The 26,489-nt window shown below is 39.3% G+C and overlaps 1 protein-coding gene across 3 annotated transcripts in view; it reads right to left on the bottom strand.

Moving 5' to 3' along the window:
- The window catches only part of DACH2 (dachshund family transcription factor 2), a 247,862-nt gene that overhangs the window by 179,520 nt on the left and 41,853 nt on the right, over nucleotides 1-26,489 (bottom strand). For 2 of the 3 annotated variants that reach the window (XM_051786244.1, XM_051786236.1), the window contains exon 2: nucleotides 4,876-4,926. The exons of the other annotated variant lie outside the window; for it this stretch is intronic. In XM_051786244.1, coding sequence (XP_051642204.1) covers nucleotides 4,876-4,926 — 51 coding nt within the window. The remainder of the gene's footprint in view (nucleotides 1-4,875; nucleotides 4,927-26,489) is intronic. 3 annotated transcript variants of the gene reach the window in all.

Below are 26,489 nucleotides of genomic sequence, written 5' to 3' on the forward strand. Positions count from 1 at the left end.
TTCAAAAGACTCTTTGGCCACTTCTTGTTTCCATTACTTAATCACTGAAATTGTTCTTTATGGTGTCACTGCTGTCTGAATTTTGTTCTTCCCATCCCAGCACACAGAATTCAGCAAGTTTAATGCACAGGGAACATGAGAAGTGCTGAGTGTTTGGGAATCACTCCCTTCTGCCGGGTTTAAGGCAGCCCAATTAACATCAGACACAGGGTCATGCAAAGACAATACAGATGGTGGGACACTGAGTCTTTCCCAAAAATAAATGTATCAATAAATCAAATCTTTTTAAATCTCATTAGTTGGTTGTTTTGCTGTGAATTTGTTTTCTGCCTTTCCAAACTGTATTAAAACCAAATTCCCAGATCAAGGTAGGGAAAAGAAATTAAGAAAAGAAAAAAGCTCTGCTCTTTCCATTTAGATGTTTGACTAACTAGAGACTGAAATTCACCTTTTCCCCCTAATTGCTAGGCAAATCAAATTTCCTTCTAAAATGCAAATTCACTCCATAATATAAAAATGAACACACAGAGGCAGAAAGGTTTACATGTCAAATGGCAATTTTCCTAAATGGCTCACACTTTAACTTGTTTTCTTTTTTCATATCTTAGCCATGACAAAAGATTTAATGGCCATCATTACTCAGATGTTTTGTCAGCATACCATGATGAATGCACTCTTCCTGGGTGTTATTCAGAGTTACCTCACCAGATTTCTCTTCTGTGTTACATTAACAACACCCCTCATACTTAACAATTTGATCTATCACACATTTGACTAATGTTACCCATTAGAGTTCTGTGCAAAGACTTCTTGATTCAGGGAAAGGTAGTTATTAAAATTAAATATATCCTTGCCTCTAAAAAATGTATTTTCTTAATTACTAATATACATTAAATAGGAACAATCCATTAGGACAGGTAGATATCTCAGGACAGGCAGACATCCCATATGTTGTCCGTACAACTAAGTGTAAGGAGAACGTAGCAGCCATTAATGATAACCCTTCTACCTGACCTGTGGAGGTGGTGTTACCTCCTCTCAAAACTCAGAATTGGAAGAAAGGAGACAAGAAGAAGGAAGGAAAGAGGAGGAAATGCCAAAATCCTGCTCAGCCCCAGGACACCGTGAGTGCCCAAGGAGCGGCGGTAGGATCGGGTCCCAGGAGGCAGATGACACACCCGGCAAAGCTTTAGCTCCTCCTGTCTCCCAGATCCCACCAGACACACATAAATATCCACAAGGTCAGACTGTAAGGGATTGTACCCCAGGAAAGCTCAAAAACTGGATACATATAAATTGGAACATGAAGGATCAGAGGTGCTCACTCAGGGCAGAACAGCCCAGCAGGAGCACTGAAAACCACACATCTTTAAACTTCAGAACCCAGGACCTGCACCATTTCTCTTTAAAACAGTCATTTTTGCTTAAAAACTTAAACTACCAATAGGTATTAGAACGTACTTTGGACACTCATTCCACTAATGATTGACTTTTCAAGTACCTCCCAGCTGACTGTGGGAAATCAATACGGATTTTTAATGGCACCTATACATCTTGCTGCATTTGACAGACCTTGCAAACAAATACAAACAATCTTCAAGAAACAGTTTTGTTTGATTACAAAGTATGTGAAGAAGACAAATAATGACTACCCAGACACCTCCACCATTCTGCACTTCACTCACTTGGAAGCATTGACAAGACCAATGAATTATTCAAATTTTTGTTACCATTTTTGTTTTAGTTTTAGAGAACTTAAATGATGGATCTACAAATAAGCTGTTCATTCTGGTTCAAAAGATTATTGAATGTTTTATTTATAATTTTTTCCATCAGTGTTTGTACTCATGAGTTTTTTCCAAGGGGTCTTCAGAACTTAGTACGTATTAGTTGAACTGAACCTGCATAAAACTGTTTGAAATAATACATCAAAATGTACATTATTTAGAAGAAAGCATCTTTCATACTTTGCTGTAATATCATAATATCTTTACATGGAACTACTTTGAGCAGAGGGTTCTTAGCTTGAGTTGAATACCTCTCTGAAAAAACACCTTTAATTGTAGGTTACATTTTACTTGCAAAACAAGCAATAAAAAACAAGATGAAAATGTAGTGTTAACAGTCCCTAGAAAACCCCTCAATGCACTATTTATTTTATATTATCTGTAATTAAAGATTATAGCATAGAAGCACCGACCACCTATGTTTCCTCCTGTCCTGTTCACAGTGTTTATTTTCCCTTTCTGTCCTACGGGAATTGTTTGCACAATTAAATCTCACCAAGATCAGCACAAATTGTTTCCACAAACGCCAAAAGCTAGAAATGAGAGTTGATAAAAACCAGTTCGTTGTATCTGGAAAAAATGTTCCACTTTTCACATACAGGTGAGGGCCTCAGGCATTCCATGTGACTGCAAACAGGGCACAGACAATGTCCTGCTCTCATGGAGAAAGGACCAAAGCTGGCAAAATCACACCTATTTCAGACCATCACTGAATGACATAAATTCCATAAATATTTTAAGTATTAATGTTATTGTTAGATTACAGACAAAACTAGAGACACCAGATTTTGACTGTATTTGCTTAGAGCATTATCTATGGTTTGCTCATTGAAGTGTCCCTATTCCAGTTCTAAAAGCACAGGAATTATTCAGGACTTGAAATCTAGCAGGCAGAGCCCATTTTTACTGACAATCTTTACAGAGACATGAATCCTTTCTGGCTCACCCTCTGAAAGCAATCAATGGCATGGGACAAAAATGCACATTTTAGGGGAGAATGAATCCTTTCACCTTTTTCTTAGGAACCACAATGCAGAGTCCTGCAGCAGCAAGGGAGGCATCTCCAAAGGGGGGCAGTTAAGGAACGACACAACGACTGAAGCTGCAGCACAAGAAAACTCTGCCTACATTTTTATTATCCGGGTCAGCCTGAAGAGGGGGGAAAAACTCACTCTCTGCCACACTCCAATGTATGTGACAAACTGGATTAATTCCCACATGTCAACATCCATTTCAAACCCCACCTCGAAGCCAGAAGTCCATTTCCAGAAGCAGACAGCTGTCTGTAACCACATCCCAGCAAAACCCCCCTGTCATACACCCCCCCAGTCCTGCAACCACAAAGCCACTTCAGAGGAAAAAAATCTGGGTAAAGTTCTGTCAGAAGGAAAAAAGGGGAAAAAAACCCAAACAAAAAACAACTTGTGAAATACCATTTCTTGCTTTCAGAATTTGTACCAATGTCACATCACTGCTTAGCACGAACAAAAATATTTATCCTGGGAACTGCAAACACATGAATGCATTTTAGGACGACTTCCTTTTACAGACCCTGAGCTTATTTCTGGCCTGTATTATTTCTGGGGAAGAATTTGCTTTCTGTACAGTGAAAAAAGTTGGGTGTAAAATAACCAAATAACCCAATAAACCCACTTGCTCACGAGGTTCAGACCTACAGTGCCTTTGCACCACAAACCCTCTCCAGGGCGTCTGCAATACTCTCTCTAGGAATGGGGTGCAGCTCCCAAGTAGGGACTAAGGGGAGAGGTGTTTTTTTAAGAATTCTCATTCCTAACCTCTCCATAAAGATTCCAGAAACAAGGCAGCATTTATTGGTCTGCAGGGATCAGCACTGAGAGGAAGACGATGAGCAATGTCTCCCTCTCCTCAGTGAATGCAAACACTATTTAGGGGCAAATCGAGGAGCACTCGCTGTATTTCAATAAAATCAAATGCAGTGGTTCCCACAATGAAGGATTTGATGTGATTTCTCCCCAGGGCAGAGCTGTGCCCAGGAGAGCCTGCAGTGCAGCTCCCGCACTGATCCCGAGCTCCATTCCCTGCCTGAATTCCCTGCCGGGGCCTATCGGCCATTCATCCACCCGCAGTTCATTTGGAACTAAACTTAGCACAGGAAAAGGACACTTCAAAGCAACTATACAGAGTATTGTGAAACACTTCAAGAGGTTTAGGGCATTCAAGGAAGAATCATTCGAACCTACTAAAGAGAAACATCATTGACCCAAACGCGCTTTGTTCAGCTGTCACTGGTTTTGTCAACTGTGCGAGCTCAACAAATACAAGAAATTGTATTTATCTCCTCTGCCCTTTTCCCATTTCCATACAGTCTGACGGGCTTGTAATTAACAGCCTCACTGAGACTCAGCTCCTGAAATTAAGCAGCAGAAAATGAAGAGAAGTGAGGAGTTTGTTTGAAAGAGAAATACCTACGCGAAACACAGCGAGGTTTACACAGCTTAGGGCAGACTTGTTGCAATCTAAAAAAATACTACAACCATGAAATCTATGATGAGAATGCTCTGTATGAAAACCACCACAGGATTAAGTTCAAGAAAGGAATTTCTCATGCAAACTTTGCACTCTAATCTGAACTTTTACTGTAAGCATTCATTTTCAGTTCAATTATATTTCAGGGGATATTTAGCCAGATACTCTGGAAAATTTGACTTGCTCTTGTCTACTTTAGGAATTAGAAGGGACCAGAGATCACAGCTGTCTGGAACAAGATTATGTTTGTAAAGTACAAAAATATTAAAGATGGGAATACTTTTAAAACAAACAAACATAAAAATCTCAAAGCAAACACAGATATCTTTCATCTTATTAAGAAAACACATGACTATTTCCTTTTTCATTCTGTAGAAAAGAGTCTTATTCAATGGTATTAAAAAACCCTGACAATTTCTGATAGGCTTTCCTCTTCCACATGCATTTCTAACCAGTTCTGTTAAGTGTACATTGTGCAGCAAAGAATAAATGATGCAGTAGTAAAATAAAATGCACCGATTCCTGCACGGCGAGTTCTTGAAAGAATTCCAAGATTAAAGGAACATAAAAAATGAATTACCCTTTTTCACCTCTCCTGAGAGTAATCCTCCAGGTCAGCTTTGAGGTACATCTGAAACAAATGGTAAACTGTTTGGTAAACAGAAGGATTTTTCAGCAGCCCTTTTTGAAGGAATCATGGGAAAGTTTAGATCTAATCATAGCATAAAGATGAGTTCAAACTAAGGTTGGATCTTTTTTACACATCCTGCCTATGAAGCACACTGCATGGAAAATCCAGGGGCTCCAAGGGATCCATTCGTATCAGTGACCTACTGTCTCTGCTTTTACTTTTAGAAAGCACTTTGTTTTTTTTAGGAACAACTTTTAACATGCTACTTATAATTTTGTATCTCAAATTAGTCCCAGTAAGACAGACACTGGCATCTCACTCCACATCACTTCAGCAAAGGGATAGAAAGAAAGAAGTTGAAAGTCCCAGAAAATAACTGAAGTTTTTATGGTTTCCAGGAGTTTGGTCTCCAGTTTGTGCTGAGGGGTCTGTGCTGTCCCAAACCCAGGCAGGGAGGAGGCAGATAGTGATCCCAAAGCACTGACAAAACACTTTCAAATGCATCTCATCCTTATTCCCTTGATGCCCAGTTTACACTGAAATGTGCTGCTTACACACTTAGTGAAGAGGTTTTCCCTGAATCCTACAAACGCAAGGATTGGGAATTCTCAGGACTTAAAAACAGGCAGAGCTTGGACACAACCCCCGGTGCTGAGCTGGTGTGAAACAAACCCAGAGAGAAGCTCCCTTTTTTTATCCCCTTATTAACATGAGCGATGGGATCCTCCAGGAGCAGCGGCCGCGCCGCCGACAGAACCATCCCACCTTTGCTTAAAACAAAACCACCCAACTCTCTCAGCTGCAGAAACAGCATTTGTATTTCTCTGAAAAGGGATGGCGAGTCTTTAATTATTAAACCAATTGCATTTAGCAGATGGTCAAAGAAAAGTACTTTTAAAAAGTTGCCCAGAGGGTTATAAAAACGAACAAGCTCCAACAGCTGCCAGCTGGTGCGTGAAATCAATAATGAGAAAACGAGTCCGACTGTATCTTTGTGCTCATTGTCTGGCCCCAGCCAGCGAGGACAAGGGACAGTCACAGCCTGGCTGAATGGATTACGGGGATCTAATTAGGGGAAGACAAACATCTGAAGTTGGGCTGTAAGGCAGGAGCCCGCCTGGACGCAGGGATGGCCCGGGAGAGGTTGGGATGAGCCCCAGTTTGAATTCACCCACGGCCTCATCCAGCACCTGGTTCAGTGGCCTGGGAAAAGCCACGTTAGGCAAACACATGGAATGTTTTACTGATTTTCTACAACCGATATAAACCCTAAAAAGTAATGAAAATGCACAAAATGATGTTATAACGTTAGGTGAAAGCTTTTCCGTATTTAAACGTGTGGTTGAGGATATAAACTTAAGTTTCAGTCTCCCAAGAGTAGCAACCTGGTTATCACTGATTTTTGGCACTTCAGATTTTGTGTTCAAATTAGAATTTTTTAAACCATGGGCCTCTCATCAGCTTTAAAACAGTACTGCATTTCTACAACAACATGACAAAACTTCAAACAAAAATTCAGAGGAAAAATAAACATTACCAAACATTGCTAAAAATTTAGCGTAAAAATAAACATTTAGAGGTAAAAATCTGATCAATTCTAAATTTTGTTTTATTTAAATCATCTCAAAAAATAAAAACTTACCATAGGAACCTAACTCCCTTGTACATAAAAACAACAGACAATTTATTGGCTGAATACCTCATTCCACAGCCAAAATCTTTCCCTAAATGAGCCAAAACCATCAGTTTAGTTCAGCAACCCTTAGGGCTGGGGTTTGGGTTGGTTTCTTTTTGTTTGGGGTGGTGATTGAGGGGGTTTGTAGTGGGTTTTTTAAGGTTCACCCTGGAGAATGATGGGTTATTTGATGAAGAAGGAGGTGGAAGAGGGAAACAGTCACACACAAAAGTAAACAAAACAGGACTGAGAAAAGCACCTTAAGTAGAATTTCAGCTGCAGTAGCAGTGTGCTTAAAACGGAGAAACACCTCTCAGTTAAAGAGTGTATCAAATCCCAGCATCTTACTGACTTGTCACAGTGGTTTTTCCAATGAAGATCCATTGATAAAAAGACAGAAAAGCAGATTAAGAAAGGCAGAATAAATTATTAATTGCTGCTCAAGACAGCCAAGATAACTCAACACAAAAGCATTCCAAATGTTATTTTTAGCATATAAATAGTACACTGTGTTTTAACTTACATCAGCTGCTTTCTTTATCAGATTGTTATCTGAAGATGGAAACAGCACACGTCGCCTCAGCTCCATCAGCTGCTGCCCTGGGAGAGTTTTATCTCGGGGAGAAAACAGTGCCTGTGCTGGAACTCAGCTGCTTTTCCAGTTACTCTGGGCAGGACATATTGAAAACTTTTCTGGTGCACACAAAGTCCCTGGTCCGTATTTAATGCATGGAAGTGACACTTCCTGGGGACATCCGGACACGGACCACGCAATTCCAGCAGCCCGCTTGGTTTCTGCTGCTTTTTGCAAATGAAACACTGGTTTTAGTCCCACTCCCAGTGACAGACAGGCACAAACCAGCCACACTGTGGGCAGAGTGGTTGTGTCTGCATGAACTGAGTAAATATGATGAACAATTATATCCATTCTGACACAGATTTGATGAAAAAGAAGAGAGGGTGGCTTCCTGGATGTGCCTGGACCTGGATTTTCACTGCCACACCGTTTTGGCTTGTGTTTTTAAATAAAAACCCCTGGATTTGTAAACAAGGTTTATTTTCAGAAGCTCAATTTACCTTCTGTTATCACATAAATTCTGTATCAATAAAGTGCCACCGTCATTTTTCTTTTGTGCTGCTCAGCAAGGCTTCCATTCAATCACACCATATATAAAATGTAGATTGCTGGCAGTGAGCATTAATTCTGGCTGTTCATTTATTTAGGAATCCTGAAGCAGGCTCCTGAAACATTGCTTACAGCAGGACTGTAAACTAAAAGGCACTGGAATAATAAAGATAAGGCTGTCCCATTTAGAAAGGGAAATTTCTACATTCTTGGGTAAACAGAGAGCTCTCATAAATCGAGCAGTGCCTTTTAGTGCTGTCACTGGGACTGGAGTCTCCGTGGCCCATTGTGTTCCCTAAGAAACTTACTTAAAATATTTACTGTAGAATTGTTTTTAGTGAGGATGACGAACAAATTTAACTTTTTTTTTAACAAAATATTTTGTTGAAAGTACGCTTTTCATGAAGTTCCTTTTAATATCTGGATAAACACACGAGTGTTAAGAATCGTGGCTTCCAGGCTCTGTATTTGTATGTGTGTACAAAGACTACAAAGACACACAGATGTGGGTCTTATTTGTACTCTGAAACTATGAAATTTATAGGAATCACTCTATTTTAATCAAATTCTGCACTGTTTACCTCCCCATACCATTCTAGTGACAGAGTCACACAATGTTTTGCCCTTGGTGAGACCAACTACCAGTCCTGGTTAAAAACTGTGATTAGTTATGCTTCTTCTTCTTTATTTGCATATCCCAAAAAATGTTTAGAGTAAAGCTTCAAAGCACAGTACCATGATGTGAAACACTGAATGCACAAGACTAATCTCTGAAAAATACTATTATCTAAACCATTTTACTGACTACTATTATGTTTTTTCTTAACCTATAATAAACACTTCCATAAATACATTCTTTTTTAACCAGGTAACTCCTATTCAAGCTGCTAATTTTGCTAAAAAACCCACATTAAAATAATCTTAAAGCATGTGTATAACTTGAGATGTGGTCATCTTTTCCTCTTCTACTTTTATTAGACAAGAATATGCACTCTGTGTAAAAAATTGTTGTTAAGACATAGGAATTTTCAGCTTTAATAACACAAATTACATTTAGCACAGCTAAATAAAGATATTTAAAAGTCACTGGTCATTTAGGTTGTTTTACAGCATAAACTGGTGTTTTCAAAGTGAATTAAAATGAAGTTTTCTAAATGATTTTTAAAAAATCTATTATTATAATTATTATACATTAAAGAGTCTCAAGAGTTAGTTATGGCATAACGTGTTATGATTGTCATGGGGAAATGGTAAAAAGACACTGACATGTGATGATTTTAATTCCTTTTCAGCACCATTCACAGAAAGGAATTTATGTAAGAATAACCTGCTCTGTAACGAACAAAACAACTCTTCTGCACTGTAATTATAAAAATACAAACAGCCTGGCATGAACACAATGACCTTGCTCACCTTCAGTCCAACAGCAGCCACCCCCTGCCTCATCTCTTGAAGATAAATGCAGGCAATTACAGAAATACATGGTGAGTACCAGCCAAAATCCAGGCAAAAAGCAGCAAAAGGTAAAGTTAAAAAATCAGGAATGTTTATAAAAAAAAAACCTAAAACTTTTCACAAGTTGTAATTATGAAATATTTATCCTTGAAGTGCTGTAATTTGAGAAATTCCAGGATTATCAGCACCAAATCGAACACGTTAAAGTGCAGTTTAAGTACCTGAACCCTGTCCCCCAGCAGAAGGGCTCAGATAAAAGGACCCTCAGGAGATTGGGGGTAACAATCATGCCTCTGGCAGATGGAAATTTTAGAATGCTGGGATAAAAGAAAAATTTTTCAACCTAATTATTCTCTCTCACACAGTAAGTATTGGGGCCCACTGTGGTACACCCAAAAACTTGCTTTTAGCCAAGGCCAAACCTCTCCAAGGAGTCCAAAAAAGCTCAAAAGGTGGGAAACTGAGGTGGGTTTTTGAGAAGCACCTGCTGCTGTACTAACTCTTTTCTTTATAAGGCAAGAACAATATTATATACTGCCTCTGGTTTCAGCAGGAGCAATGGGTTTTCTTTGGAAAATCCAAGCCTATCTCTGGTGATTTTTGACTCAATCCTGCATCAACAAGCAAAGACCACTGTCAAAAATGGCACCTCCAAGTTCTCCATGGTTTCACCTCAAAGAAACCAACTCACTGGCATTGATGGTTATTTTTTAAAGGTTACATTTCTTTCAATCAGTGAATTTCGAAAAGGAATTCTTGCCTTTCGAGGGCAGGCCCAGAGCTAAGAGAATGTTATTTTGTTCTTCGGGAAGGAATTTCAAAGAAGGCAGGAGCTAAAACCAGGAAGGCCAAGAAGAGTAACAAAAATACTGGTAACAATCACCCCTGTGTTACTGATCTCCTTTCACTGGGCCATGCAGGAGGCAGCGACAACTGCACCAGGTTGGGCTTCACCATCAGTGATTTACACTGTAATTCAAAACCTTTCTAAAACTGGGGGTTCTTGCAGGTCTCACAAGAGGCAATTTGCCTGAGGTTTCATACAGGATCTTTTAAACTGATCTGCGTATGTTATTAGTTCATAATCCCGAAATTCAAGTACCTGGCTTGCTTTTCAAGGTTTTTTGATCACGGTGACGTGCACAGTACAGCTCTACTGAAAACTGGCCTGTCAGGCCTTTTAGGCAAATTATGACACCAAAACCAGTGAATGCAGGTCAATGTTCCAGGATGAATCAGTACACTCAGAAAACAAACTTAAAATTTCAGCTGAAGGTTTCTACAGCTCACAATGGCTTTGCTGCAGCACTAAATGAGATCCCCACTACCCCTTTTCCCTATCCAGCTATTTCAGGTGTTCTCAAACTCAGGGGTATTTCCTTCATAGAGATGCTCTACACATATATTCACATTATTTACATCTGTTTATAGTTTAATAGTTTCTAATCATTTGTTGTTGATCAGAATCCAACACGTAAATGTACGGACCTGCTCCCATTAATGAGAATCTTTTCTTAATAGTGACTCCAGTAGGCAGAACAGACAGAAAGACCAAATTCCTCTACTATGATGTCAATCATCTCCCTTTCCTCTCACCTTCTTCAAAAATCAAGGTCTGTGCCAGTGTAGCATTTTACTTTCTCTTAAATCATGCTCAGATTAAGTGCAAGTAATTTCTACGTATTTTACTGATTTCTCTTAAAAACAAGTATCCAATCAGTAGAAAGTGGAACTTGGGTGGCAGTGGAATATAAATTTTAAGTCCTGTGTCTTGTAAAAAGCAACCCATGTACCTTTACCTCTAAGTGAAATTAAGTTTCCAGGTGTACCTGGGTTACCTACACTGCACTGCCATTAAACACCTGTGAAAGGAGGGCAAACTGCAATTCAAAATATGGATTTCTACTAACCAGGGTCCAGTTTCTGATTCTGTGATTTTATGCATAATTCTGTTCTTCATGCAGTGTCTTTCTCATCATCCAGTACAAGTGAAAACCACAATGAAATACTGCAAAATTCATTTTAGAGCAGCAGCATCCCACTGTACAGCAGGAAAAGGGGTAACACACCAATGTCCTCCTGTGATTACACTGCTTCAATGCCCAGTTAAATAATTTAAAAATTGATGAAAGATCTATCCCTGTCTTGGACTGTTTTCAAAACTGGACATTAATGAGACTTGATTGACTTGGCAAATATTCCTGCCTGCAAGGGGAATAGCTGGTACTGAGGGCTAAACCACATGGATCAGGAGTTTCAGGTAGGAATCCAGACTTTAGTAAGTTATAAAAAACCACTTGTGGACTTATGACCACATCTCACTTTCTGATTTCTTGTAACCTGTATTACTTTGTAATTTGCTCAGTAAAAACCACGACCTTTCACCCTGCTACTGCAAGAACTCTTTAAGAATCCACACTTAAAACAATAAGCATTATATTAATCCTGGATACTCCTCCAGAGGAGAGTTGTTTCTTCTGTACTTTCAGATCCATTAAACTGAGGGGAGGCAGCCAAGAGCCCTTCTGAACCCACGGGTCTCCCATGTACCTCTGAGCTGTAAATATTTTCCATGCTCAGGGTTCAAGCAGCAGCAATCCTTAACAAAAAACTGCATTCCCGACCGCATCCTAATGGGATCTCCCAACTTGGCTGCTGCTGGGCTATCAGCACATGAAAGTCCCATAACAAGAACTGGAACAACATGATGGGTTGCCATTGTCCTTGAAAGCTGCCTCCTCCTCCGTCCCCTTTGTGAGCAGGGCGCTCACACAGCCCCGCTCCATCCCGCCTGCATTCACAGCTCACCAATACTCATATGCAGCAAGGTCAGAAATTTTTTTTTTAACATTCTTTGATTAATGCTGAGAGCTGCAGCATGTTTAGACAGGGTCGTGACCCCAGGCATCCATTTAATCAAATTTCTCTGCTGCTTGTCCCAGTGGAGCCATCGCAACAAGAAACTCTCTCAATGAAAAAAAAAAAAGGGAAAAGAAAAAGAAAAGGAAAAAAATGCACACTTCACATCTCACATTGTTTACATGCTGTTAAGTAATTATTTCACTCTTCGACCCCCACTGGCCATCAACAGACAAGTCACCTCCTTGGAGATTCTGAAAAGCTTATTCAGCTGGATATAATTCATTTTGTCTCTTCCCTTCATTGTGGAGCTAACTGCTTAGCTTAAAGACTTCTTTGTGAATACTTAAGTACATGGTGTCCATGCTAATGATCTCGCTAATTATAAGCGTATTTATCATATACAAAGTGTTCTCAGCTCCTCTTTCCCAAAGCCATCCTACTCCAGCTCCACCATCCCGCAGTTTCTCACCACCTATTTACCCAAACACTCTCATATCCACGCTGCACCGCCACGAAATCCTGCCATTACCTGAGTGACCCAGCAAGTTGCTCAATATTTGCTCAGGAGTTTTCAATAACACACTGATCTTTTATGCAGCTCTTCTCCAGGGCAAAGTGCAGAAATGAGCCAGGCAGGTAATAAAGAATTAGTTTGCCTTTATCTAATGGCTCCATCAGTCAGAGTAATAGAGTTGGAGAAAATGGTCACCTCTTCACCCGGGTCTTCTTAATTGCTACCCTAGGATGCAAAAAGTAGGGGCAAGAAAAAAGTTTATTTCTAATTGCAGTTCAGGAATTAAAGGTGAATGACTTGAAAGCCAAGGAAAAGCATCCAATGTCCTCATCTTAGAACTCAAAACCGACTGGAGATGGCATTGCAACCACCAAACTGAGTCCGGGGGGAAAAAGGGAAGGGGGGAGCAGTCTCAGTTTGGGGTGAAAAAAAGGGTTTATTTTACATTCTGGTTTCTTTTTTTGTGTGTCTTCCTCCTTCCAGACAGAAAACTATTCACATTAACTGGTAGAGTTATGTATGAGAAAGGTGGTGACATGATCTGTCCTGCTGATGATTTGTACACCCTCAGTGTACTCCAAGGATCAGACTTTTCACACTATCACCAAAGCTGTCCACTAAATAAAGGACTCCTTGGACCAAACAGGAGAGGGAGAAAGAGAAATTAAACCAACAAAATAAGAAAGTGAAACTACAAGGAGATACTGGAGGATCAGATCAGATGGAAAGGAATGTGAGCAACAAGGATAAAATAAATCACAAGTAAAGCAATGGATAATGACAACTGAAATTCTACCTCATCTAAAGCCAACTCGTGCACACAGCACATGACAGAAACAACCAGTTTTTGACAGAAAGAAGCAGTTTCTCACCTACAATGGAACAGAATTCTCTAATCTGTAGATATTTGTATCAACAATACAACATCATGTCCTCTGTATGTTTCTAGATAAACATTCCTGAGTAAGGTTCATTTCTTCCCCATATTAAATGAGAACATTTAAAGCAAATGTCAAATTTATTAACTGAAAGTAAATTCCACAATTAAAATCAAAACACACACTTATAAAGCCTTCAAAACTGTACAAAAAAAGTAACTGGGAGGAAAAAGAAGTAAAATATCACTGAATGTCTATACATGCATCTGACCTTTGATTTCTTCAGAGCTTACAAAAATCTCCTCATTAAAATTTGGGTGAAGCTTTCTGTTTATCTGCCTTTGACAGGCCCCCTCTTACAAAACATTCCGAGCACTCTTGCAATGTCCCTGCTAACTGCTCGCTGGGCTTGTGAAATGGAACAACTGCAATAACAGGGCTGGGCAAAACCAGCAAAACATCACCTTTTAAAAAATAAAAATAAAAAAACAATAAGGAAACTCATCCCACCTGAAATGTGAAGAGCACTGTGCCCCTGAAGTGGGGCTGGAATGAGCCACAGGCAGAGCAGGATCAGGCCGTGGCTCACGGGAAGCACCCGGCAGCAATGCTCGTTTATCTGCCACATTCCTCTGGGAACCACTGTACCCATGGAAAACAAAACCAAACCCCACAGCACAACAGGCCACTGAACCAGACTGCAGCTGCTACAGCAAATGCTTCTGGCTGGGACTCAATACAATGAACCACTGAAACATGAGGCTCAGGATGTGCCCGTGTTCCAGGTGGATCTCCTTCCACACACTTCAGTGTCATTGGGAATATGGAATGGCAGTATTCCCAGTTAGGAATTCCCAGTTAGGGGTGGCTCTCTTTTGCAGTCCATGACATCCCTTATGGTGGACCGTGACACAACACATGGGCTCTCACCAACTTGAGGCTGAACTAACACCTGAAAACTCCAAATTCCTTTGGGTGCAGACCCAAGGAAGTCCTTCATCTCCATGGATGTTGGTGCAGGTGGAGCCCAACACCTGTGAGAGCAGGAGTCGAGGCCATGGAAAACTCTCATGATGACCATGACCAGCCCAGTGTATTTAACAATTCAGCCTCACAACAGCATCTAAAAACATTATCCTATCTCCTGAGTGAAGTCCCTTCAGACACAAATAAATCTCAGGAGATTCAACACATTCCTCTACTTCCAAGACTCTCCTGACTCCTGAAATTTTCTATTTCTCTATGTACACACTTGTAGATATCGCTGCACTGCTGCATTTCTTTTGAATCCAAATTATCTTTCAAAAAAGGGACCTTTCACAGTTAAGTTTTGTTGGAATAGGAAATTGTCACTGATACAAAGTAAATTTAGGAATAACGGATAATTTAAAAATAAAAACTTTCCCCTTAATCTCACGAATTGTCCATTACTAAAGAGAAACATTCTCAACTGAATTAATTATTTGATATTCATCACTATCTCTGAAGAATAACTGACATGAACAGTAAAATAATAATTGTATTGAGTAAACTGTACTTGAATTGTTGAAATATATGACTCATGCAGATTAATAAATTAATGAAACATTAGTTTTAACTTTTATTTTCTGTGCATTCTAAAATTTGTTGAGCTAAATATTATATTATGGAATTTCTCAGTTAACATAATACTTACAACTCATGTAACTATTCAACATTAAATTCTCTTGTTTTTACGATATTATCTAATGCAAAAAATGAAGTATAGGTTAAACCCTTCCAAGAAACTTATTTTGAAGTCATGAAAAATATGTCAATTCTCCCTCTGCAAGTTCACCTAAACACAATCAAATCATATAAGCTTTTGAGTCAATCTGATGTTGTAAATGTTAATCATGCAGTACCTAAATTATCAAATTTTTCTATAGAAATCAGTTTGTATTTTCCTTGCTAGGTTACAGAGATTTTAAATTAAAAAAAAAAACCTGAACCCAAATAACAGTTCTTTTTACAGGGAGTCCTGTAGAACAGCCTGGGGAATGGGAGCAGGTAGTGCCACTTCCTTCCAAGGAGGTTCCAAAGGAACTCAAAGCAAAGGAAAAAAGAAGTATTTATGATGTATCTTAAGATAACAGTGTCTCACTGCAACTGTACCCTAAACCTTTACTTATGGTTCCCTAACAGCACTGACAATGACAATGCTGTGCTGGTGAACAAAGAAAATCTGGGTAAGAAGCAGAAGGAAAAAGGGAGGGTGGAATTGAAGCAAGAATGCACCCAACTCATATTAACCAAACCACTAACACAGGTCACAAAAACTGGTGGTACTTTCTGTCAGAAAAAGAAAATAAGGAAAGAGGTTGGAGATAAAAGCCACACAGAGTTTAATCCACAAAAAAACAGAAGGTGGAACTTTGAAACAAATACTGCACATCAGGACAACGCTCTGCAGGATTTGGGAAGAGGTGAAAGGCCTCAACCTCCACACCACTGGAAGCTGTTCCCAACTACAGCAAAGTCACTGTGAAAAGGTGGGCAAAACCACAAGAGCTTGGGTGGACCCTCCAGAAAACCAGAGGAGAGAGTGCTTGTCCTCAGTGCATGTGTCTCAGACAGGTATTAATTTTAAACTGACAGAGAGATGTCACATTAAACCAGGAAAAATTCTATTAGCACCAGAAGAAAACCTGCTGCTGATGGATAAATGAATGAAACTCTGTGCTGAGCTTGGTAATCTTCTGACTTCTGAAGGTGTACACAAACTGAATGCATCGGGAGACATCAGACTGGAAGATTTCTGATTTCTACCAGTGCTGGGGCAATTCAGCAACAAAACAAGAGCAGCAATATCTTGACCCCATCCTCTTTCCTTGTCCTGTCCACACAAATTTTACCCCAGTCTACAGCTGGTCTTTAAAGATCTGAATAAAAAACCACCATGAAATTCCCTGTTTACAGAGGAAAATTAACATTCTTTGTTGGAAAGCAGAGGCATCACCAGTTCATGGGGCAATACACTACATCAGCACAAACTGACTTCACTACAAGTACAAAAACACTGGTCCCATGCTCAAGCTGATCATGGAAGGTGTGATGATCCAGCCCTGTTCCACTCTGACCCACAGTGTGCACTTAAACTGGAGCCTTTGTGTGGTTTAAGTTTCTTTTTGTGAACTGAGAAGCAACAGTTTAAGTGTCCATGTCTAATCCAGGTTTTTATCCAGTATTATATCTGATAAGAGACACTGTAGGGATATTGCTAAAACCAGAATTCTAATATTCAATTACAGTTGAGTGTGAAATTCTTCAATTTCACCATTTTTTTTTTTAATCCATAAATGTTAAAAACAACTCAAGCCTTAAAGCATTTCCAACAGTTACTTTAACTGCCCAGGCTTTCAGAAATTTCAGGAGCCGCTACACTCCTGGACTGCATTGGGAAAATTTAATATAATGTAAGATATGCAGATAAAATATGAATTCCAGCCATGTAACAAAAATGCCGTTGACAACATGTATATTATGCAATTATGACTGTCATTTTATTACTGTTATTAATTTATTAGTATAATTGCAATTTTTTTCAATGTCATAATGTGATAATAAAGGACTTGTCATTACTACGTTAACCTCGGAACATCTCTGACCTCAGGGGAGGGAGCTGCAGGCTTTCAGTCCAAAATGAGCTGTCAGTTACTACAACGAGATTTTGATGACTACATTATCTTGTAATTAAATGTCTCAACAAACTTCTCCTTTTGATTGACAGGTAGTTAAGACTATCTTTGACCACAGGGCAGTTTCTTTATTTTTCAAGAATAATTTTTCAGCAGTGAAGAAGAAAGACAAGAGTTTAAAAATTAAAGTGTTTTGAACTATATATTAATCTATATTTGGTACTTAGAAGACAGTGAAAATTCCACAGAATTTCATTATCCTTTGCCCAAGCTACAGCATTTCAGTGACAACTTTGATTGATTAAAGGAGTTTATGCTTTTCTTTATTAGCATTTAGGTCTTTAAAGAGATAAATTGGTTTGATTTTATATTTTTTCCCCTTATGCTCATTTTTTCTTCTTAACACAACAACAATGCTTAGAATCAATACTGATACCTATGATGGGATCCCAATGTTTAAGGAGATATTCGTAAGGGTCCATTTGTGATGGTTTGGACCTTCTAAAGACCCAGAGGACTCAAGAGAAACTGAGTTCATAACAGGTTTAAAAGAACAGGCAACAGAAATTATCATCTACCAGAAAAGACATCACCTCAAACATGAATTTTTGCCACAGCAGACCCTCAGTGACACTGAGGCTGGAGGAGCATCAGTGTCAAAAGGATCCCAAAAGGACACCAAGATGAGAAATGAGACACAACACAGAGTAGCAACCCTGGTGTCTTCCCAAAGAGAAGGTTTTTCTGCAGGAGGGAAGGTGGAACCACCTTTCATGGACAATCCTCTTGAAAGTGGTCAGAGACATCCATGGCCACCACTGTTATCCACAGTTTTGCCCTCTCATGGGATTGTGCAACAGGACAGACCCATCTAACTTGGTCCCTCTCTCTGCCCTGGTAGCCACTGCTGGAGTTCAAGAGGACAAAGGAAGCAAAGTGAGGATTTTCAGGTGCCCAAATCAATTCTTCCCCCCTCTGCTTAAGATCCCATCCTAAAGTTCAACGTGAACAAAGGATGAATATCATCATCCTTTCCAAACGCAAAATTGACACGAATAATACAATCCTCCTCCACCAAATCAAATTTCAATAAAACATAAAGTCCTTCAAAATGCAGAAAATTGTATCAATAGTGAAATCTGATGGTAATAAAATAAACCCCAGGCTTTCCACAGCAAGGAAAAGGTCACACAGATTGGGTGCACCTGAAGCACGTCTTCAACACAGCCTGTAGTGACTAAATTTCTTCCCCATTTGTGCCACAATTAACATGAAATTATTTAACGGGCCAGGGCAGCAATTACTGACACAGAATTGTCACTTAAACTGTCAGACCTGTGGTTTCATCTCTCAGGAAGAATCCAGTGAGTCAGAAGCTGAGACAACAACACACAGGCACAAGCACAAGGAGAGGGTTGCACTTATCTGCTGATACACTCTCTGCTTTCAGTATTTCCCAATTTCCCCCACGGGTGGACTGTTGAAATCCAAATCTTATCAAAGTCCCGTGTTCCCAATGTTCAGAGGTTTCTCATACATTTCACACTGTGCAGAGTTTATAAAAGTTCTCAGCTCTAAGAGTCATGGACATGTTTGGGAACCAGCTTTCATTTGGAGAAAAAGCAAAAAAAGCAGAAGGCTGAAAGCAAATAAAATCTTGATTTGTAGGAAATTTATGCATTTTTAAAACTGTGTTAATTTATTTGCTGATACCCAATTTTTTTAACCTCTCTTTCTCTCACATTGCCTCATTTTAGCAACACATCCTCCTGCAGACTGTTGGACCCCAAGAGCTGTATTCAGATATTGAGGGCGTTTAATAAAACGGCTCAGGGAAAAGTTGGGACAAAAATCTGAACTAATAAATTGCTGCCCAACGTGTTATAGTCATTTCTGTGGAATAATTTCTGAGGTTTTATACTGCATTTGTAATTTCTCTCAACTGTTCAACATAATGGCAATGGCTACACTTGCTTGTATTTTTGGGTTGAATTCCATTTGCCATCAGGACAACTGGATTTCTTGAAATGTGTTCATACTTCTAAATCTCTATTTTAAAGTGGTTTAACTTCACAAATAGCGGTTCTTGTAGAAATTACATTAACTAGCTATGCTTGCACAAGGAAAACCACTGCTTATCAAATATTGCAGTTGCAATTGTTTTACTACTAATTACTAGTTCTATGAAAATCAGACACCAAACAAATTATGGGAATGCACAGTATCACAGACAATGTTTTCCCTAAGATCGAAAATCCTTGCCCCAAGACTTAGTTGAGTCAGTCTATATTTAATAATACATTTACACTCTTGATAAATATATCAGCTTTTCCATGTGTAGAAAAAAAACAAAGAAGCTGGCTGCAAAAATTATATTAAAAAGATCTCAATATTAAGTATTCTAGATACATCATAAAGCAGATATACACACAAATACATATGTATTTTATATATATATTTGTGTGTGTGTATATACATATATAATATAAATATATATATTTGTCTGTATATATACATATTATATATATAAAATGTATTTATTCTACATCAGCTACAGGTCAATGTGAACCTCCTTACAAGTCATTTAAAAACAGATCTTCTGAAGCATAATGTTTTTAATTTAATTATCTGTAACAACACTTCGCTGTACACATATTCTACATATCAAACTGAAATTAAAAATATTGAAAATGCCTAGAATGATACACCTTAAAGGACATTCCAGAACAAAGTTTCTAAGAGTACTTGCTTTTGAAAGGACATCTTAAGAGATTATTAAATCAAAATATATTTTGCAGCCCCTTAAACTTGCAGAGGATGTTGCTCTGCTTGCTTATGTAAAAGGCTAAGAGGTAAAATACAGAACTACAACACAAGATTTTTTTATTGTGCCCCCCTGGTGATCTCGAGCTGCCCTTTGCAGGTCATATTCCCAGGAATTCTGCAGGAATATCTGCAAAGCCAAGTGTCTCCTTCAGTGTCCCTCTGCCCCATCGAGTGGTCTGGAGTGCTCTGTAAGAGGTTTACTTCCAGCATGAGGAGTATTTTTTGGGAAGGAGATCTGGCTTTGTTTACAGTCAGGTTGTGTATTCTGCTGAGAACAGTGTGCCAGGGAAATCCACCTTGGAATAGGAGACCAAGTGCTGTCCCTGCAGCCTCAGGGACACCCTCCCTGATGTTTCCAGTGATTGCCACCAGGTTGTCAGTGCCAACTATTTTATCATAACTGTGTTCAGTGCACCCTGTGTGCAAGGGGCAGGATTCCATACAAAAAAGAGTGGGAATTCTGCTACCCCCTACAGCTCTGATGCACCAAATTCGGGCTCTCAGGTCTGTATTTCCCCAAGCCTGGGAACGGCGTTTCCTCTCCGTTCCTCCAGACTGTGTCAGTCAACACAACACCACGAGCTGCCTCCGTCTAGAATATGTTCCCTCCATTTAGGAAAGTGCAGTAATTCATCAGTGATTTAACCTATAGACATTTGAAGGTTGGAGAGCACCTCAGAGGGGCTGTTGACCTTCAGCAACCGAAAGAATTGAAGCTCCAGCCTTAGTCAATATATATTTATCTTTCTGTTGGGACTATTACAACTGTTCAAGTAATGCTGACCTTGAAACTTCTGCACACCATGCACGAGAATAATGATCCCTGAAGGAAGAGTATAAAAATACCTAAATAGGATATCTAAATCCAAAATGCACATAAAGATAAAAGAAAGCATTTCAAAATGTGAAGTCACTTAAGAAGAGGTAATATTATTGAGGCTCCTATTAATTATAATTTGAATAACACTGCTAAAAACCATAATTACACATTTCTAAATATTTTAATGATAGGATATAATTTATGTCAAAGACCTTGTTTGTTTCATTGTGAAATCTTTGCCTATTTGTAATTAATTTAATGTCTGACTGACAGCCTTGTAAATCGAAATCGTCTACATCTTCAACTTGCTCTGCATGACTGCGAGAGCACAAAGTCTTTACCATGTTCCTTATGATTTTGTAACTTTGCTGAAGACAGAAAATTACAAGAAATAAAATTGTTGGTTTCATGCAATGTCCCAGTTTCCTGTGCCCTCACATTCTACACAGAATTTTCTCTCAAATTTGAGATTCAAACAACAGTCAGGATCAATTACATTAATGAAAAATATTATGGTACTACAGGTACTGATAAAATTAACCCTCCCTGAGGCTTCCCCCTTTCTAATACCTGATAGTTGCAAAGTCTTTGGAGACGATTTCTCCAAACAGAAAACCAACACTCTTTTTGGAGGTGGTTGGAGTAAAAGCAAGAATCGCCATGCCATGAGGATGAGGACCCAGTTTTAGGCACAGAATTGTCTTAGTTTCACATCCATTCTTAAAACAACCATACACCTTATGTAAAATTACAGGGAAAAAAAACCCAAAAGACAATCAACCCCAAGTCTTTAAGGGGGCTCTTTGACTTCTCTTCAGGACATTCTGTTCTACATCCACACAAAAATCCTTCTAATTCAAACTGCAGATACACACTGTCCATCAGTGACCCACCTGATTTTGAAACTGCCATTTCAAAATTCACAGCAAGGACAGTCTGTTAGATTTTTATATCCACTACTCACCACTTGGACTCCTTCATTTGCTGTCCTGGAGAGCCCAGGGCACCAACCCAACGCTGACCAGTGGCAGCAGAGACACCTAAAACTGCTGTTCTTAAGCAATAGTTTTTTGCCTCCTGGTAGAGGGCCCTCCTCACACCCTCCCTTTGGATTGCTCCTCACTTCAGAAGACCAACAACCACTTGAGGAAAAGCATCTCACCTGCACACTTGTAAACAAGGAGTAACTCATTCTCGAGTGCAGACTCAGGTCACCTACCAAATGCATAAACTAAACGTGTCCACATCTTACAAATGCTTTTCCAACCTCACAGAGATTTCATAACTGTCAGCTTTCTGGCTGCCTAGAATTTTCTATTTGCTAAAAGCCTGAATCATCAGAATTAGCATTATTCTTTCTAACTGACCTGATAAGCTCCTGTTGTTGAAGAGGGAGAAGGAAACTCATGCTCTAACTCCTTCTTTAATTCAGAATTTGGGATATGTTTTTAATATGTTCCCAATACTTGCAGCTGCCAGTAAGCCAAGGGGGTAAAAAAGCACTATAAAGTAGCAGTAGACTCTTTTTGTATTTAAGTCCAACTTGTGAGAAGTATTTCTGGTTGAGTTAAACTTCCAGCACAAACAGCAAGCTCTTCAACTAAAGATCACTCACCAAACCCCCATTTGAACACTGAGGTTGGATGGACACAGACACCACCACCACAGAGAGCATCCAAGAGCAATTACACAAAAGCTTTTCTGTTCAGTGCATTTTACACAGACTCAGGAGAGCCAGTACCATTTTATTTTACCTGGTATTATCCCAGATGTCGTTGTGTCTCAGATTTATTTATGTATTTCCCATTGGAATACAGGAGTTTGCATGAAAATCTGATCCCTCAAGCAAGTGTCACTTCTCCTGCTGCAGCCAATAAAAGGTACCTTGGAAGAGGAAAAAAGGTAAAAACTGCACCTATACAATGCAGCTCAATGTGGCACACGGGGTTTTATTTCATCCATATACTGCATAATAAAATTTACTGTTATATTAACTCTCCTCTGTGATATCCACTAGATTAGGGCTGCAACAGAAGTGGGTTTTTTAAAAAGAAACCTGGTAGGGTTTGAAAAATGAGGCTCAGACACAAGAACTTCTACAGCTTTGTAACCAGTCCCACATCAAACCTGTTCAGAGCATTAGTCACTCATGCCTGAGGGTTGTGCTTGCTACAGTGCAGACAGAGTTTTGGACACCCTCTGCCCAAGAGCATCATCATAAACTCTGCCTCCAGGAGATCACACAACCCTGAGATCCAGAGAAAGGTCCATGCAAGCAGTGCTGCACAGCAGGATAATCCTCCTGGATGGCCTGGGGAGAGCTACTGCAGAGCCACTTTCTGACACAGAATTACTGTCACTGACTGAGCAGGATGCCACGACATCAGCAGACCTGGGTGCTCAGGGACACCAGATCTGACAGACTCTGTCCAGATTCCTTGAAATCTCCACAAAGAGGACCCTGCTAACCCAGGACTGTGCAGGTTCAGAGAGAAACCACCAGGAGAACAGCTCAGAGCACTACAGACATCACACCATTCAGCTGGAGCTTCATCCAGGTACGGAATCGCTGCCACTCAGAGCAGAGAAAGAATTCCTCAATGTCACCTCTGAAGAGACAAAGTAATTTTTTGATACCGCCTTCAGGAAATATCAAGCTAACTTCCCAAAAATCACCCAGCATGCTCTCAAAAGGCCAATGTTGCTTAAGCCAGGACAAAAATACTATTTTTTTTCCAAGTGTGTTCTTGTTATCACACATTTTATACACAATAAGTAACGTCTCTTAAAAATTGTGAACAAGCACCTTACGTCATTTAGCCTGCAGAATACCTCAGTTTTGCCCTCTGTTTTATTTTAGCTTGGATGGCAGAGGAAGATAATAAAGTTTAATGTGTACTATTACTCAGTTGCTCAAAAGTCAAGGTCACTGGGACATCAAGGGCCAAGAAAAAACCTGCTGATTGAAAAAAACAAGTACATAAACCATTTATTGTAATTGCATTTCTTTTACTGGACATTATATTAGAACTTGATGCAAAATGTTGACTCAGAAGAGCTAAAAATAACCAAAAGTTTCCTTATATTCAGCAAAACATATTTTAATACTACTTACAGAATTCCTCTAGCCTTGCTAATTTGATTCTCCCTATATATTTTAAGCCTGCACATTGGTATAGGAAGCTGGGATAGGTGGGATAGGAGTTACACTATTTTAATTTCTCAAGGATAACAATCTAAGCTGTACCAACATATAAACTATGTTATATTGAATTTATGAACAGGGAAAAGGTGACAATGAAGATTAATCACCACACACAGGCCTGTCAAACTCCTCCAACTCCACAATATGAATTTATTATGTAAAAATGGTTCCAATACGGGAAATTTACTGGCTTAGACACAAAATGTCCCTTAGTCAGCAAGGCTTTGGGAGTATCCAAGGATGCTTCCTTAACCAAAAGCAAAGCAGTTCAGAATCTGAGCAGCACAGACCTTGTTCTGATATAAACCACAAGAATTCCTTTCAGCATTGGTTGCTGAGGGATTCCTTAGTTCTGATGAGGACCAACTACGGATGGAGATCCCACTCCTGGTCTGTCCCCATCTTTGAGCTGGTTCCAAAGGACAGTCCTCCCACCTTCTCTCCCAGGCTGTACAGAACAGACCCTGAAGCACAACAGCTTCAACAGCCCTGGTTTCCCTAAACTCAGAAATCCATGGAAGAGTAGCTTCATTTAAAAAAAAAATAATCACACAGTTACGTAACCAGTGAAGGGAGAGGGTCCAATTTCCCAAATTTTGCATTTGCCCAACTTCTAAGACCTTTATTTTCCAACCTTAATATTTTGTTATCAGAGATAATTTTTTTTTTTTAATTGGGGAAGATGCAATTTTATCTCTGTTGAACTCCAAACTGCTTTGGAATATAATGTTTTAAACAAAATTCCAACCAACACTGTACAGATGGTCCAAAGCCTCTCCACCTTCACTGCACCAAATAAAAGTGATGTCCACTCTCCTGAGGAGTTATTCAGCACTCAATTCCAGGGACCACCTTCCCTGCATGGTGCTGGAAGGTGTGTCCAGAACTCTTTATATGATGTTAGGGGTTAATTCAGAAGCAACAACATGGAAGATACAACAACTCTCAGGTGTCATGGAAAGTTAACCAATAGCAATCTGTAAGCAGTCATGTGAAACTGGAAAATAAAACTCCTAATAGGTTTTTTGAATAATTTTTTAATCCTATCCTAAGCAATGTACAAGAGATCTCTAACACATCTTGAAAGTTTCTCAGTGAAAACACTGCTCAGAGAATACATCAGGAGTACTGTACAAAACTCCAGGGAATCCAATTTCTGCAGCAGGAACAGGCCCTGTACCTCCCCAGTCAATTTCTACAGACATATCACTTCCCAAATATTTTGAAAATAGTCAAAACAGGATGGACATTTCTCCTTCAAAATATATATATTTTAAAAACTATTTTTGTAGGCAGAAGGAACAAATTATTTTCTGTAGATTCCAGAAGAGAGTTAAAAAGTCAACATTTTACTGGCATATCACGGCAGAAGAACACTCTTATTGGGAAATACTAATTGGCTTTCTTATAAACTATAATGCCTTGGCTTGGCATACACAATATGCCTTTCCTCAAGGAAGAAACAGGGAAGGAAACAGTAATTCAGCTAAAAACAGCATTCAAGACACATACAGAACCGACATCCCAAAGTAACAGATTTATAAATCAATAAATTTACTTTAGGTTTGCCATAAATCTGAAGACTCTGGTATTCCATTCTTGACTGCTTTACAGAGAAGCATTTGGGGAGAGGGAAGGACCCTTGTTGCCCCTGACAGCCCATTGCTGCCTACTGGGCTCCTCACTGTAGGGACACTCCTGCATTACCACAGGGAGTGGTTTTTGCTAATCCAGGGTCACCAAGTCCCAAGATCCAGCCTGTGCAGCTTCCTGCTTTATGAACACATACAGAAAACACCATTTCTAAAAACGATACTCTTCGTAAGACTGTTCTCCTCTCCTCTGTTTTGTAATTTGAAACTGGTACAGAGCTCATAACAGATTCATTTCTTTTATTCCTGACCATTCAATTATTTATACACTGTAAATAAGACAATTTGCAATATGCTTTCCTCCTACATTGTTTTTGAAGCTATTTCACATAAGTGAGATAAGGTCTCATTTAAAGCACTGGCTCTTTAGGTGTTAAACACAAGTAGTAAATCCACTTTGTCAAATTGCCCCATTTATAATATTTAATCTTCCTTCTGTAATCAGGAGAGCTGAAGTACACATTCAGAGTTGCTTTCCTTTGACACAGTTCTCTTATTACTGTCTCTTTTCCTCACATAATGTCCCACAGCAGCTGTGCCATTATGATGATGCTTTCTCTTCTCTCTTTTTCTTTTTTTAAACAGCCTCTCTAGCACAAATAATTAAAACATGTATTTACCTTCCATCACTTGGCTGAGACTAAGTGCACATTTTGGGGGAAGGGGGGGCCAGTTGTTTGTTTCTTTTTATTTTATTTCTGAGCAGTGACATATTGATGTTTCAGATAATAAATCATTCCAATTTGTTCATCCCTGCCAACAATGGTTTTAATCTTCATTTACGACTTGCAAAGTCCGTTTTGTTGGAAGCCTTTGATAAAATACTCAATTACCATTTTTTTTTTTGCACTGCAGTTCAACTGCTGTGCTGATAAAGGCTCCAGCTCAGAAGAT

This window comes from Manacus candei, unplaced genomic scaffold (assembly GCF_025592945.1).
Source record: "Manacus candei isolate 608988 ecotype Guabito, Panama unplaced genomic scaffold, ASM2559294v1 h1tg000003l, whole genome shotgun sequence".
In the NCBI taxonomy this organism is placed as follows: Eukaryota; Metazoa; Chordata; class Aves; order Passeriformes; family Pipridae; genus Manacus; species Manacus candei.